The following is a 17,172-nucleotide window of genomic DNA, read 5'->3' as shown; positions in this document are numbered from 1 at the left end:
GACTGATCTTGGGGAAGATCATTGAGTGCATCCGCGCCATGGCATCTTTCCCCTTTTCAAGAAGCTCCCGTGTAAGCGGGTAGGAGGCAAGAGTCATCGACACACCGTTTGCCGGAGAGTTATTTGGAACCCTGTCCAAAGCATTGGCAGGGATGTCGGTGGCCTCTGCAAGAGAATTGAACAAAATGAATTACTGACAAAGAATCAAAACCATAAGTGCAATAATCAACAGAGAAGCATAAAAAGAGATTACCAAGCAAAGCCAACGAAGACTGGCGAAGGAGTTCATCTTTTTCAGTTGCCCGAGCCTCGGCGGCCAGCCTAGACGCTTCCTCTTCTTTCAGCTTCTCCTTCAGCTTGCCCAGTTCCTCCTTCAGGGAGTCGACTTCTTGGCGAGCTGTGGCGGCCTTTTTAATGGCACCATCCAACTTCAAAGAAGAAGATCTAACTTCCTCCTGCAGCCGAACCTTGTCTGCTTCTGGAGAAGTAAACTGAGAGGCAAAAGCCTCCAAAGAAGATATGACGCCCCGTAGTTCCTTAAGGAAAAGAGAAAAAGAGGTGTTTGGCGAAGAATTATTAAAAAAGGCACATTCAGAGAAACTCACGTTACGATCAAGAAAGACTTACGGGTTTCCCTGAAGAAGGAGTCATGGCGGCAGCAGCCGAAGGAATGTCCTTCCCTCTAGAAAGGGAGGAAGAAGTCGATACCTGGGCTGCGGGGACTGCAGCAGGAGCTGAAGCTTCGGAAGCTGCAACGTCTGGCAGAGGAGCATCAGATTTGGCCTTCTTAGGCGGGGGCTCGACGAGACCTTCGTCACTGCAAAAGGAAATGGTTAGCTAAAATAATGAGAGGAATACGAATGATGAAAGAAAAGTACGAGCTCTAAGAAGAAAGGCACTTACAGGTCGAAGAGATCGTCTTCATCGGCAAAACCACCGATTGACCTCTTCACAGGCGGAGCTTTGACCTCCTTCACAGCTGCATTAATAAAGGCATCATGATCAGCGTCGTCATCACGCCCTGATTCCACTGTGTCGCAAGTATCGTTGGCTGGGGGAGGAGGATCGGCAAAGACAGCTTCAGGATCTATTGGATCATCATGTTCGGTAGCATGAAAATCGACAGGAGTTGAGGAACCTCTTCCTTCGGAGGTGTCGTTTGGTAAATCATGCAAGTTTTCGGAAATTATCGGGATCTGTCAAAATAAAGGAGTAAATAAGAACAATGGTAGTTGTACCAGCAGAGTAGAACAGAACGATATGGATATGAGAAGAAAAATTTACCTCTGTCAACGGATGATCGGCGTCAAGGGGAGTATAAGAAGATATCAATGGGATCGAGTCTTCCTGGCTGAAGAGGGTGAGGCGACGAACTTCGTCAAGCAGTTCCTTTTCTGATAGTTCGGCGATATTTATCCTGGTTTCATCTCTTGAACCTGAATACAACCACATCGGATGGACCCTAGCCATGATTGGCTGGACCCGACGTTTTAAGAACACCGCGGCCACCTCTGTACCAATCATGGTTTGGCCGTCGGTTTCTCTAATCCGAAGGAATTTGGCAAACAATTCGTCGGCTATTGCTTTTTCGTCGGGAGAAAGAATGTTTTTCCAAGAATTCTTCGGTTTAGCTTCAAGGACATCGGCAAAGCAAGGAAGCTCGGACTCGGTTGTTGGGGAATCCTTAACATAAAACCATTTCAGTCTCCATCCTTGCACGGATTCTCTCATTGGGAAACTGAAATAGTTGACTTCTGAACGAGCGACAAATCCCACTCCCCCAATGACAAAGGGTCCATTGCTACTACTGTATCTCTTTACAAAGAAAATTTTCTTCCACAACCCAAAGTGAGGCTCGATGCCCAAGAACGTTTCACAGAGTGTGATGAACACGACAACGTGGAGGATTGAGTTAGGGGTAAGTTGCCATAGTTGGATTTCTTAAGTGCGCAGAAGACGGTGAAGGAACTCGTGAGCAGGAAGCGAGAGACCCCGGTACAAGAATGACAGGAACATCACGGTAAAACCAGCGGGAGGATTGGGCCGAGAGATCGCACCTGGGAGAATCACATCCTCTTCGTCGGAGGAGATTAGCCCGAGGCTTCGAGCCCTCTTCTCATCACGCTTTGTGATGGAAGACGCTAGCCAATCTCCGGGTTTGGGTGCGGCCACCGAACTTGGCGGCGCCAGCGGCGTCGGAGCTGGAGGAGGAGCATCTGGCTCGCTCCTTTTCGTAAGATTCGAGGAGGCCTTGGCGGCGGCACCACCGCTCGTGGAGCTGGTGGCGGCACCGAGGTTCTTCTTTTTCACCATCGCGAGATCTAGACGAGATCTGGAAACGGTGGCGACGGCGCAGCGGTTGAGAAAGGGAGAAGAAGGGCAAAGTATGCTACGATGAATATGAAAGAATGCTAAGGATTTTTTCCTAAGAGATTTTAAGAAGAGGAGAACTTGAGGATTGCGTAGGCACGTGTCGTTGCTGCCAGTCCATTAAGAAGACCTTTTCTTCATCGTTGATCGCGGGAATCGAGGAGGCACCTTGGTAACTGTACGAGGAAGGTAGATATTGCTTAAAAACAGAGCTATGCAGAAGTAGGATGGGCCCAGCGGGTCGCGTCTTGTCAGTCAAAATCAAAGTAACAATAACGTCATCAGTGACGTCGTAAGAAACGATGTCAATAGCAGTCGAAGGAAAATAATGAATTATCGGATGTTTGGACTTGAGTCTGCACCCGACCACAAGTGCTCGTGTCCAGACTCGGGGGCTACTCCCATCGGGAGCGCTGGACGCGTACCCGATGAAATGAGGACTCGAAGATATTCCTGTGAGGAAATATTTGGAGAAAAGAAGGAAATGCTCAACTCGAGTCTGCACCCGGTTACAAGCACCCGTGTCCAGACTCGGGGGGCTACTCCCATCGGGAGCGCCGGGTGCGCACCCGATAGAACTTTTTTGCACTCCAGGATCATGCCCGGGGACTTGATTCTGTGTAGGGTGACGTTGTTTTGCCATACGCAGTTAACCAGCAAAAGTTGGGCACGTTACTTATTATCCCTTACGCATTGAAAATTTATCGGGTAAAACAAGCCTTGGTACAAATGTATCGGATGATCCATCAAGACTTGCAGCAAAACTTCCGCAGAAGAAAATGTTCGAGTAGTACAACTTGAGTCTACGCACGGATTGCAAGCATCCGTACCTAGACTCGGGGGCTACTCCCATCGGGAGCGCTTGACGCGCACCCGATATAAGAAGATGATGCTGATACAAGATGGACAAAAACAATCCAGGAGAAGAACATTAGGTGGAGGCATGCTTTAGTCTCTACCCGAACTATCTTCGGCTAGACACTCGGGGGCTACTGACGTGGGCATAACCCTTCGGGTAACCAACATTGCCCTACCCTATACGATCTAGCTGGAGGCCCATGAAGGTATTCAATGACAAAGACGGGCCTCTTGGATGGCACGACAGAAGATTCCTTGGCGGGCAAGACAACGAAGGGAAGTTTAGAGATAGATCTATTGTAAAATCTAGTCATACTCGGTTAGACCTCTTGAGACCTGACCTCCTATATAAAGGCCAGGAGAGGGGCTGCCGAGGGACACGTACAATCTGAGCAATCTTAGCCACCATAAGTCTAGAGCTAGGTCGCCGTAACACTTAGCCTCTCGATGAGATCTCAGCCGAACCCTTCGGCACCCCATTGTAACCCAATATTCTCATAATCAATATCAGACAGGCAGGACGTAAGGGTTTTACCTCATCGAGGACCCCGAACCTGGGTAAATCGCTCTCCCCGCTTGTCTGTGAACCGATGTCTCGTGTCAGCTTACAGGATTCCATCAACCCTAAGCCCCTATCGGAGGGCATTGCCGAGGAGCACCCTCGACAGGAGAGGTTTCATTCAACGAATCTGACACGCTCAGAAACGAATGTATTTTGCAATTCATTTGCGTCTCCACGCATCACTCATTACCAAATGAGTCGGCATTAATCGTATATGTTCAGTCTTCTGGTGGAACCTTAATTCCGCGGTCTGAAATATGTCACTAATATTGTCACACACAATATAGCTTCAAAGTTCTGACACTATCGGAACTACACAAAGTTCTCAAAGAACTTCTCGACTTAACATCCTCAGTCATTGTCAAAACAATGACATACTCTGCCTTCGTTTGTAGAATCCGTCACAATATTTAGAACGCATCTAAATCTAGCATAGATTTCTTCTAGCTCATTGTGCTACCTTTTAATCAACACTTATCCTAATTGAGATTGAAATTTATTTTTATATGTGACCAAACTAATATCGGTGCAACACCTTACAACGATTTGTTTGTCATTACCCCATACAAAACTATATATATATCCTTGGTTCTTCTAAAATACTCAAGGATATTCTTACTGTTGTCCAATAATCATCATATGAATGATTTTAGTATATGCTCCTAACTCTTTAGAGCACAAGACATCTGATTGTGTACATATTATTCGTGATCTAAAATCACTCATGTGGAGTGTCACATACACTCAAGTCTTGTTAAACCTTCACATGGAAAAGAACACCTTCTTAATATTTTTATATTGAACTACTTCAATATTCATTCTATGTATTTTGACTTAAACTTATTATGTGTTTCAATCTATCTTCATAGATCTTGACACTAAATATGTTTCAGTCCATATCCTTTCATTGAAGTCAATTCTCAATGAAACCTTTTAATCACATCAAGTATATAATTACATCATTTATAATAAATGATATGTCATCCACATATCATATTATAACTATGTCTCAACGCTCCCACTTAATTTCTTGCAAACACAAGCATCTTCATCGTTTCTGATGAAATCAAAACTCTTTGATTATTTCATCCGGTGAAGATTCCAACTCCGTGATACTCACTTCATCCAATTGAAGTTTGTATACCTATCTAGTATTCCACGGACCAGAAAAACTCTTGGTTGTATCTAGTATACATCCTTAATACACACTTCTGGTAAGGAATGTATTTTTGCCATCCTACTAGCATATATCGTAAAAGAAATATATATAGTGATTACTAGAATAATCCACATAGACTATAAACATCGCTATGGAAGATCTAATCTTATCATATTCAACTCTTTGAACTTTGTCGTAAACAAATTTTCGACAAGTCGAGCTTCTTCAAGGATATTCCATCCAAGTCCATCAATTTTATAGATCCATTTACTTTCAAAAAATATTCATCTATCTTGGATTTCATGGCGCATAGCCATTTTAACGGAGTCAGGGCCCATCATAACTTCTTTGTATGTAGTTGGTTTATTATTGTTCAAAATCAATCCTTTGTCCACAAATCATTTATTTGATCACAAAGTAAACCATACCTACAAGGTTCAATGGGTACTTCGATCTCCATGACTATAACTCTTTGTAGACATGGGAGCTGTGATCTTCGTGGCCGCCTCCGGAACCATTTCCGATGCTGCAGTACTCTGATCATCATGCTCAGGTTCATAAACCTTATCAAGTTTCATTGTCCTCTCACTCAAAAACTTCACTAGAAACAATTTCTTGGAAATAAGTAACAAACATCGATAAACACTTTTGTCTTTGTCTCCATAGTGGAAAGAATTCCCAATCAATTCTCTGGGATAACCAACAAAGACATTCATCCGATTTTGGTTGTAAACTTATTTACTTATGTTATGCATACCAAAATTTAAGAAAGAACTATTAGGGTTTATACCCATGACATAACTCGTATGGTGTCACTTCAACGGATTATGATGATGCTCTATTTAGTGTAAAAGCGGTAGTCTCTAAAGCATAATCCACAAAAATATAATGGCGTCATATTATTTTATCTCATCATTACTCCAACAAGGTTTGGATACGTCTCTCGGATACTCCATCATCACTATGATACTCCAAGAAACGTGAGTTGTAGAACAATTTCATAACTCTCTTATATGTTCGCTAAAACTCGTAATTCAAATATTTCCACCATGGTTCAATCATAGATATTTGACTTTTCTATTACGATGATTTCCACTTCATGCTGAAATTTATTTGAATCCATTCAAATGTTTCAAACTTCTTCCTTATCGAATAAATATATCCACATATATATACTCAATTCATTGTTGGAAGTTTTCATGAAGTAGAGGAATCTCCCGCACACAACTATGCCCAGTGAACCACATACATCATCATGTATGTTTCCACTAAGTTAGTTGCCCGTTCAACTCTTGGCCTATGAACGGTATTTCAGTCATTCTCTTTAGAAGAGATTTGCAAGCGCCAAACGATTCTAAAATCAAATGACTCCAAAAATCCATTTGCATGAAGTTCCTTCATGCGTTCCTTTCTAACATGACCTAAATGGCGGTTCCACTAATAAGTGGAATTCACATCATTTGCCTTGTGGTGTTTTAGAGTCAGTGTTATGCATGTGTGCTTCACCATAAAGTTTTATAATAACTTATCCATCGTAAATGGAATACTGTCATAATTTGAACAACTCATTGTTTTCATTTGACCAAAACAAAATAACAATTATGAAGTTCTTTATTATAAATCTGAGGGGCTAGGTAGAATGCCAACGACGAACACAATAACACTTTATTTTGTTCCAGACGTGCATTCCTACCATATTCCTTGTCAGTCACTTAGGCCATTGTATCCTTGTATTGCGTTGTTTTGTATGACACCTCATACCAACCAATATGGTACAAATACCCAAGAATTTCATTGTGTGACCAAACAAGGAATACATTCATAACATGTATATCATCTATATACACCTGAGCTAGACTTTCTAGTCTTTTCTTTCTTTCTACCAAAAATCTTTTGTAGTTTCTCTTTTAGCTTTCCTCATTCTCAGAAAACACTTCACATTCAATAACTTCTAGGTCCATTGGTCAAATACTAATAACCTTGAGGTTCTTACTTTGAAGTTGATCATCACATGACAAGTGTTCCAGATTTCACTATTAGTACCTTTTAATGTGATGAAAAAATTCACTCATAATTTTTATCCATCAAATCATGACGACTTTCCAAGACCATGTCTGTACATGTTAGGCTCGTAAAGTTTAACCTTAGTATTCGCATGTGTAAATCTGGCTTGCATCCGTTGTATGCACACGTAGAATCTATAACACCCGATCATCACGTGATGCTTCAAAACGACGAGTGATGTGGGCATAACCCTTCGGGTACCCGATATTGCCATAACCGATATAGATTATGAAGATGGACCAGCACAAGGACTCGACAAGCTGGACCTGCATGCGCCTCAACTTGGACTACAAGGAAAGAAGACTCCAATACGAATCCTACTAGGACTCTTGTAAACACTAACTTAGCTGATATATAAAGCCAGGCAGGGGCACCCCTTAGGGACACCTATTCAGAAACATAAATCATAGAGGCGACTCGCCTAGACATCGCAACCCGCGAAATGGAACTAGACTAGATACAACTACTCCGCCTATAGCGGCCCCCTATACACATATATTCATATAGTGGATTGCTAGCAGGACATAGCGATCCTCCACCGCGGGGACGTGAACCTGGGTACGTCGTGTACCGTCTCGCTCCCGGAACTTCCGTCATCGCCTTTCTCTAAAACCCAAGCCCCTCATGGTGGACATTGCCGAGGAACCGCCTCGTCAACGAGTCTTAGCAACTGTGCATACTAAGGACGATCACTTCATGGATATGCGAATATCGTTAGTGCCCAACTAGTTGGAGGATCAGGACGCCTAGCGTCTTCAACCTTCGTACATTCCCATAAAATTATGAGTTTATGTAGTCTCACTAAATTATATTCTATCATCTTGCAATAAGTTCTTAGATATCACATATATATCATACCTCGCTTATTTCTGAAAACAAAATTTCCAGCTCCTTACTTTTCAAACGGATTTGAACTTCAAGTTTCACGGAGACAAGATGATTTTAGGTACTAATTGAAAACATTGTTCTTTGAATCGGCAATGTGAGGTTTACTAAAAGTTTGCAATAGGACTTAATAATTTCTTGATTCTTTAACAATACGGTACCGGTCCGTAAAGTTTCTTGTCAGACTTAACAGTATTTCTATCTCAATTACAAGACTAGTGCATGGTAGATAACGGATGCCAATTCTACAAATTTAATACAAAATACTATTCAGACTATGTTCATGATAATTAGTTCATGTTTTAATCTAATTACTAATGAACTCCTACTTAATACAACATCCCCATAGTTGTTTAGTGGCACACGATCCATATCCACTACACCAAAACCGATCATCACGTGAGATGATGTAGCTTCAATGGTGAACATCAACATGTTGATCATATCATCCATATGACTCGTGTTCAACCTTTCGGTTTCCTGTGTTCCGAGGCCATGTTTGTACATGCTAGGCTCGTCAAGCAAACCCAAGTATTTTCGCGTGTGCAACATGGCTTACACCCGTTGTATGTGAACGTAGAATCTATCACATCCGATCATCACGAGATGCTTCAAAACGACAAACTGTAGCAACGGTGCATACGAGGGGAGAACACTTTATTATCTTGATATTAATGTGAGGGATCATCTTATAATTCTACCGTCGCGATCTAAGCAAGATAAGATGAATAAAAGATTAACATCACATGCAATTCATAATATGTGATATGATATGGTATTTCTTCTTGTGCTTTTGATCTCCATCTCCAAAGCATACGAGCATGATCTCCATCATCATCAGCATTGCACCAAGGTCCATGGCGCCGCTTCATGGTTGTCCATCACTTATAGCTACTATAACAACTACTTGAAATAAAGTTATTACATGATGAATAGACACGCATGTCTTAACAAATTTAAAGACAACCATTAGGCTCCTGCCGGTTGCCATAATACAATAATGAAAATATCATACATCAAATATAATCATCATCACATCATGGCCATATCATATCACCAAACCCTGCAAAAATAAGTTAGACGCCTCTAATTTGGTTTGCATATTTTACGTGGTTTAAGGTTTTAAAGTAAGATCCAATCTACATACGAACATGAACCACAACGGTGATACTAATGTTGTCAGTTGAAAGAGTAAATTGAATCTTAACTATGGTGAGAGAGACAGACACCCGCAAAGCCACTTATGCAATACAAGTTGCATGTCAAGCGTGGAGCAAGTCTCATGAGACGCGGTCATGTAAAGTTAGCCCGGGCCGCTTCATCCCACCATCCCGAAAGATGCAAAGTACACATAACAAGAGACACCAAAAGCATCAACGCCCACAAAACCATTGTGTTCTACTCGTGCAATCAATCTATGCATAGACACGGCTCTGATACCACTGATGGGATTCGTAGCATAGAAAAGAAAAAAATTCTTACCGCAAGAACGAATAACAAGCCAAGATCCAATCTAGAAGATGGTAGCAACGAGAAGATCATGAGACTAACCCTCGAAGATTCCAAAGCCTACGAGATTAGATCTCGTTGTTGATGTAGTCGATCACTTGCCGCTTTCAAAAGCGCGTAGAAGATCTTGACGGTGCCACAGTCGGGCAGCACCTCCGTACTCGGTCACACGTACGGTGTTGATGACGACGTCCTTCTCCCCGTTCCAGCGGGCAGCGGATGTAGTAGATCCTCCTCGGGATCCGGTAGCACGACGGCGTGGTGGCGGTGGTGGTGGAGATCTCCGGCAGGGCTTCGCCGTAGCCGTGCAAGAGGGAGGAGGAGGAAGGGGCGGCTAGGGTTTGGGGAGAGGGGGCAAGGGGTGCGACTTGTGGTGCCCTTGGGGTGCCCCTTGGTCCCTATAAATAGGTGGCCAAGCCCCTTGGGTCATCCATAAACCTGCCCCCAAGTTTGACTGAGTTCCGACAGGTTTCCGGTTCCAAAAACCTACTCCTACTCGGACTCTTTTCCCAATTCCGAAATTGCATTAAGGAAAGACTCCTTTTCCCTTAAGGCAACGTGGTTGCACCTATTATGGAACCCTCCAGACTTCATTAGAAAGCCCGGGTCATTCCGGACACTTCCGGAACCTTCCATAATATTCCGGACTATTCCGGTCCTTCCAAAACCTTCTAGAAGCTCCGGTCAAAACACCGGACTTTTTCCGAACCCCGGAAAATGACTTCCCATATATGAATCTTATTCTCCGGACCATTCCGAACCTCCTCGTGATGTCTTGGATCCCATCCGAGACTCCGAACAACATTCGAGCTCCATTCCATATTCCATATCTACTTAAAACGACATCAAATCTTAAGTGTGTCATCCTACGGTTCGAGAACTATGCGGACATGATCGAGACTCTTCTCCGATCAATAACTAATAGCGGGACCTGGAGATCCATAATAGCTCCCACATATTCAACGATGATTTCGTGATCGAAAGAACCATTAACATACGATACCAATTCCCTTTGTCGCGCGATACTTTACTTGTCCGAAGTTCGATCATCGGTATCTCCATACCTAGTTCAACCTCTTTACCGACAAGTACTCTTTACTCGTACCGTGGTATGTCATCTCTTGTGACCTTGTCACATGCTTGCAAGCTAATTAGATGTCATTCCACCGAGAGGGCCCAGAGTATATCTATCCATCATCGGGATGGACAAATCCCACTCTTGATCCATATGCCTCAACTCATATTTTCCGAATACTTAATCCCATCTTTATAACCACCCATTTACGCAGTGGCGTTTGATGTAATCAAAGTACCCTTCCGGTATAAGTGATTTACATGATCTCATGGTCGAAGGACTAGGTTACTATGTATCTGAAAGCTTATAGCAAGTTGAACTTAATGACTTGATCTTTATGCTATGCTTACTATGGGTGTGTGTGTCCATCACATCATTCACCTAATGATATGATCTTGTTAATAATAACATCCAATGTTCATGATCAGGAAACCATGATCATCTATTAATCAACAAGCTACTTAAATGAGAGGCTTACTAGGGACTCTGGTTGTTTACACAACACACATGTATTAATGTTTCCGGTTAATACAATTATAGCATGGGGTGTAAACATTTATCATGAACACTAAGATATAACAATAACCAATTTATTATTGCCTCTCGGGCATATCTCCAACATATAGAACCCCCACCCCCACCTCTTTCCACCGAAGATTGAAACTTACTACAAGTTTAAAGGTTCAAACTTAAATACCAAACTCTTGGGTAAGATAAACCATTACTCCAATGCATTGTGAAAGGTTGGTGCATAATGAGTTGGAGTATCACATTATGAGTTGGAGTATCACATTACCCTAGGTAAGATACACCATTACTCCAATGCATTGTTTCTTAAGTATTGTATCTAAATTTAATGATTTTTTTGGTACATGCATGTGTGTTATTGGGTTAGCATTGTATTTTGCATATGGTTTCGTGCAACTATTATTTCTTTGCTAAGATACAATCTCACTATCTCTCTTCATTAAATATAGTGCCACATAGACATTTTGCCTATGATCCTGTGGTAAGAGACACCCATTATGAAAGAGTTGGCTCGTAGGGACATCCTTTTGCATGGGAATTAATGATGAGAATGCATGTTTTTTTCGAAGCTGGACAAGGTATGAAGCAAGGGGACCCTAACTTTCCCATTTGGTTTAACTTGGTAGATGATGTTTTCACAAATGTGCTATCCAAAGCTGCTGCAAACGGCTTGATTAGGGACTTGCTGCCTCATCTTGTTCCTGGTAGTGTCACCAACATTCAATATGCTGATGACGTCTATGGCTAGGAACTTTAAGTGGTTTCTTTACTGTTTTGAGCAGAGGACTAGCATGGGTATCATAAGTCTGACCTTATGACTATTAATGTTGATCCTAGTGAAAATGTTTTCTCGAATTTTCTGTTGTAAGATAGGAGTTTTCCCTTTTATGTATCGTGGACTCGTGGTGTCCCTCTTCATTATGCATAATTTAAAAAGAAGGCATTCAACCTGTTGTTGACAATACTCTTAAAGAGATTTCGAGGTTGGAGGGGCAAGCTGCTAAATTACAAGAGTAGGTTGGTGTCATTGAAGGGTTGCATTGCTAGCATCCCTATGTACCTCCTTTATTAAAATTTTCAAATCGGCAATCAATGCAATTAATTCCTAGATGTCTCATTTTTTGTGGGAGGGCGAGGAAGATAAGTATAATGTTCATTTAGCTAATTGAGATCTAGTTTGCATGAAACGAGAGTTTGGCGGGCTTGGTATCTAGAATTTAAGAGAATCTAACTTGCATTTCCTTGTCTCTTGGATAAAATGCTATCACTTGGACTCTAATAAAATTTGGAGGAATTGAAATTTGTTTATTTTAAATATGACTTATCCCCAAATATTTTGTGGGTGAAACCTGTGCGTGCTCGCCTTTTTGAAAAGGTGTTATTTGGGCAGCTAGTGCTGCTAAGCACGGTTATAATGGAAAGTTGGGCGAGAGGATAAAGTGTTGTTTTGGAGAGGCATTTAGCTTGCTAATTGTATTCTTGCAATCCTCTTTTGGGATTTGTTTGGTATTGGTAATGAACGGCAATTGACGGTGTGCCAAGCTTGGGATGGGGTGAATTTGAGGATCACCTTCCGTGAGAGTGTGTCCTAGAGCAATTCAATCGTTGGCTTGAACTTTCTGAGCTGGTTAGCACGATGGGGTTAACTGAAGTGGACGACGAGCCAATTTGGGTTGTTCACTCATCTAGCTAATACAGTGTTAGCTCGTTCTACGCTAATAGAGGGGTTATCCATCTTCATACCCCAGCAATTTCGAAACTTGATGTTCCTCCCCGCTTCATGTTTATCTTTGGCTGCTAGCTAATAGCAAGCTACTAACTAGGGATAACCTTATAAAGGTATCACATTCGGGTCCATCTTGCTTATTCAGTTCTGATACAGAGACTAGGCAACACTTGTTCTTTGTTTGATTTGTAGTAAAACTGGTTTGGCATGTTATTTCTGATATTTTGGGTGTTTAGGTTGATTCTAACTTTGAATCAGTTGCAAGAGGGTGGTTGAGTAATAATAAGAATTCATTGAAAAATGTAGTTTGTACTGTTACACTGTGGTTCTTATGGAAAGTCCGGAATGATCTTCGTTTTCAGGGAAAGGTTTGGCCAGGTGTGGCCTACCTTTGGAGAAGAATAGCGTTGAATCTAGATCAATGGAAGATTCTATCTAAGGAGGTTGTGTCTTCACTGTTGGGGCGCAACGTGATGGATCTAAACAAGAAGCAAGGAGAACTATTCAGGATAGCTTGGGTGTGATGTCTTTGTTTATCTAGTCTGGCGAGATGTATGATGATCGCGACAAGGAGCTCGATGCTCCAGGAAGAAGCTTGCTGAATGCTGATCTTCAAATCAGTTGTAGTTTAACGGTCTTCCTAGTGTGCAGTGTTCATAGGTGTCTATTCTTTGTTTCCAAATATGTATAATATGTAACTGTATTTAATGAAGATTCTAATAATATTAGTTCCATATAGTAAATATTGATAGGGCCGCATGCATCAATTGATGCAGAGGGTGGGGTTTTATCCCCCTTATCGAAAAAATATACTCCTAGTAAATATTGATTGTTTTTCCTACATAGTTAGTCAAAGTTTAGTTAGTTTGACTGACTAAATCTAGAATGCGGGGTAATTATGGATACAGGGAGTGGTCATGTTCGCAATACCTCACGCTGCTAACGGACCTTGTTATCTACTGCTACTAGAAACACCATGAAGAACTGTACATCGTTCATCGATCTTAATATGATCTGAATCCTCGTGTTTCCCCAATGTTAGGTCACCTCATACAAGTTTCTCGCGCTGGATTCTCGGCCAAAACGCTAATGTACGGGTCCAATTCATCATCGGGCAGGGATGATCGCAGGTTTCAGTTCTAATCCAGAAAGGACTCGGTACTTGTTTCGAGTTGGAGTTTGCCCTGGACTCTGACTCTCAAATTTTATGTACTACTATTGCAAACTGGGGTACTAATCAAGTCAGAAGGACAGCAGATCGATATCAGATATTCGATGGAGACAATTGCGACGGCCACGCTCGGCGAGCGCCCGCCATGGCAGGACCTCCCGCCGGACCTTCTGGGCCTCGTCCTCCAGCGTGTGCCGTCCCATGCCGACCGCGTCCATGTCCGCGCTGTATGCCGGTCCTGGCACGCCGGCGCAGGCGCAGGCGCCGGCGTGCAGCCTTGGCTGCTACCACTACTTCCCTGGCTCTTACGGTGCGACGGCACCTTCCTCAGCCTTCCCGACGGCGTGGTCCACCACATCGCCTTCCCTGACGATGTCACTCTACACAGGTCCACCGGAGACATGCTCTTCCTCGTGCACAACGATGGTAGATGCTCTCTAGTGAACCCTTTCTCCCGGGAGACGGCACATCAGTACGTTAGCGCCGAGTGCTTCCGTTACGAGTTCAACAGCACCGTCGTCTACAACATCCGCAAGGCGGTGGTGATGCCCGACCACATCATCACCATCGACAACAACCGTCGAGTCGCTATTCAGTCGAGGGCCCCGAATCTCCGGTGGACGCACTGGCTAGAAACCGGCGCATATGACGTCGACGTTGCGCTCTTCCAAGAGAAGCTCTATGTCCTCGTCGGGACATATACTTGGGGTCCGAAACTCTATGTCATGAACATCATCAACGAAAGCATGGCACCCTACAATGCATCATCCGCAACCCAATAGGCTTCACGGGCAACATGGACCACTACCTGGTAGCGTCTGGCGATCGGTTGCTGATGGTGACGCAGCTCAATAACGGACTCCTTAGCCAGCACATCCCGGCTAAGTTCGAGGTATTTGAGGCCGTGGACCCGAGCAACGGCGGTACACGGTGGAGGAAAGTCGATACATTGTTGGGACGTGCTCTCTTTCTGAGCCAAGGCTGCTCCCAATCGCTTCTAGCCAGTGACCATTCCTTCGGACCTCAGGAAGATTGCATCTATTTTCTACACGAGCGCAATGGCAAGCCGGTGAGCCTTTGCTCTGGCATTTACGACATGAGAGATGGGACAGTATCGCCTTTGCCGTCTGAGGCGGTGGTGGCACAAGACAGTGAAGTGACCGCATCTTGGCTTCTTCCGCCTAATACTTGAGTTCTGTGATTACAACTAGGGATGTAGCCATATTCATAACTTTGCGTTTCATACTATGTTTTTCCCAATTTCTAATTAATGCCTGGGCACGCTGTAGTCTTAGGCGGTGCCCCCACCTCGTGGCCGTCAGATCGCAACGAAGCGACGCAAGCCTCCAAAAAACGTTACGTACAGTACTACTTTCCCCGGTGGTTTCCCCCTTTCATCGGCCTCAACCCAAATCCTCTGTTCGTCCCTCACATATCTCCATAAATCTGCCTCGCCGGCGGCGAGCGCGATGTCGAGAAGCTGTGGGGCAGTTCTCCTGTGGATGGGAGCGGTGGTGGAGCAGCCTCGCCATGGCGACCTGCCGGGAAGCTGCGAGATGTCCTCCTGGTGGTGAATCGTCGACGGGGATTCAGCTGGCCGGTGGTGTGGTAGCGGTGAATCGGCGGAAACTCACGTACCCGCAGCTGCATCGAGCAGGGAGGCCGCGGAAGGGGTGGACGGGTTCAAGCTTTGGGTGGTGGCGTTCAATCGGTGGTGGAGGTGCCACATCTGCCGCACAGGTGCGGCTGAATCAGCAAGTCATGGCGACGCCTACTTGACGGCGCATCGATGGGGGCTCCGGGTTCCTCGCCGGCGCGCGTGCATACTCGCGCGGCGCTCCGTCGACCATGCCCGCCCGCATCGCGCGCTCGCCAGGACCACCATCTGCACCCACAACAAGATGCCTCCGGTGGCCGCCACATCCCGGACGGGAGGCCATACCTTCTCCGCCTCCACCTCCCACGACGCACCACGCCGACCCGCCTCCACCACGACGCACCACGCCGACCCGCCTCCACCACGGCGCGTCAAGCTCTCGGGGCCGGACGCGATGCGGCAACCTCCGCGTCCGGGCCTCCAAGGTCGCCAAATCGCAAGATGAGCACGGGGACGGCCTCGCCATCCTGGACCCGCATTCTCGTGCTCCCTCCTATCTAGCTCGATTCAAGTTCAGTCTTTTTTCCCAGTACCCCCGTATCCTCTCGATTTTTGGGGTGGAGCTAGAGGAACAATTGAGCTCCAGATGTAAGAATGGTAGTTTTCTCCCGATTTTGCCTAGTTTTTGCAGTATGTGCACTTCCTACCATTTTTTTACATCCAGGTTGATGAAAATCTCAAGATGTTTTTGCTCCCAATTCTAGATGAAACTTTTATGCATCTATATGTAATTTTAATTATTTTTCTACATCTAGTGTATTGATTGGAAGAAGTTAACGCTTGTATGTTTTTTATCCGGATGTAATTTTTATCTTTTTTGTACATCTATTGTTGCAAATTATACATCCTCAATTTAGATCACAAACTAGCTGGTATGTATTATTTTTACGAGAGATGTAACTTCTATAATTTCTTCCTTTTTTTTCTACATCTGCTGCTGTTTTTGTACATTCTCCATTGGAATAAAAAACACTATATTTTCGAGGATGTAATTTGTGAAGTTAAACTTCAATTTTTTACATGTCAATACTTGTTCTAAACTTGAGGCAAAAACGAAGCAGATGACAGTCGCGTTTTTTTGCCGTGAATTTGTGACCCGATGTATTTATTTTACACGATTGCTAATTGTAGTTTTTTCTCAACGGAACCGTGAAATGAGACTAGCTGATCTGCAGATCCCAATTTTTATGTGCAACAGCCATCCCAGACCGAAAGAAGGAACGTGTGGAATTAAAACTTTCTACTTTTAGACCATGAGGGATGTTAGAACTAATTTATTTCTATTTTTGGGTGGGGCACTCTCTAAGACTAATCGGTGCTATAGCACTCTGTAGAAACGTCCTATGTTTTTTTCCTGACAATATCAATTAGAAGCTTGATGCAAGAAGGATAGTTTCTTCAATATTTTTATTTTCTTTTTCTCGGCAGATATGATTGTTCTTTGCCTAACAAAGTTAAGTTACTACTACTAGTACATGAAAAGAGGATCTGGGAAGCCAAGGTCGACCAAGCTATAGCATACAAAAATTAACACGGGAAAAAATGTTACAACCACTTGTCTCCCTAAGTCTCAGGATTGACAACAGCCTAACAAATTTAGCTTCGTAG

General features: G+C 43.7%; 1 protein-coding gene across 1 annotated transcript; it reads left to right on the top strand.

Annotated features, from left to right (window-relative positions):
• The first annotated feature begins 14,011 nt into the window (after positions 1 to 14,011).
• Positions 14,012 to 14,689, top strand: LOC139838963 (uncharacterized). Its single transcript, XM_071828980.1, has one exon. It carries the CDS (start codon positions 14,012 to 14,014, stop codon positions 14,687 to 14,689), a length of 678 nt encoding a protein of 225 aa, XP_071685081.1.
• The last annotated feature ends 2,483 nt before the right edge of the window (positions 14,690 to 17,172 follow it).

This window comes from Lolium perenne, chromosome 4, assembly GCF_019359855.2.
Source record: "Lolium perenne isolate Kyuss_39 chromosome 4, Kyuss_2.0, whole genome shotgun sequence".
In the NCBI taxonomy this organism is placed as follows: domain Eukaryota; kingdom Viridiplantae; phylum Streptophyta; class Magnoliopsida; order Poales; family Poaceae; genus Lolium; species Lolium perenne.
The sequence above is the reverse complement of the archived record's forward strand: the minus strand, read 5'-3'. Positions and strand labels throughout refer to the sequence as shown.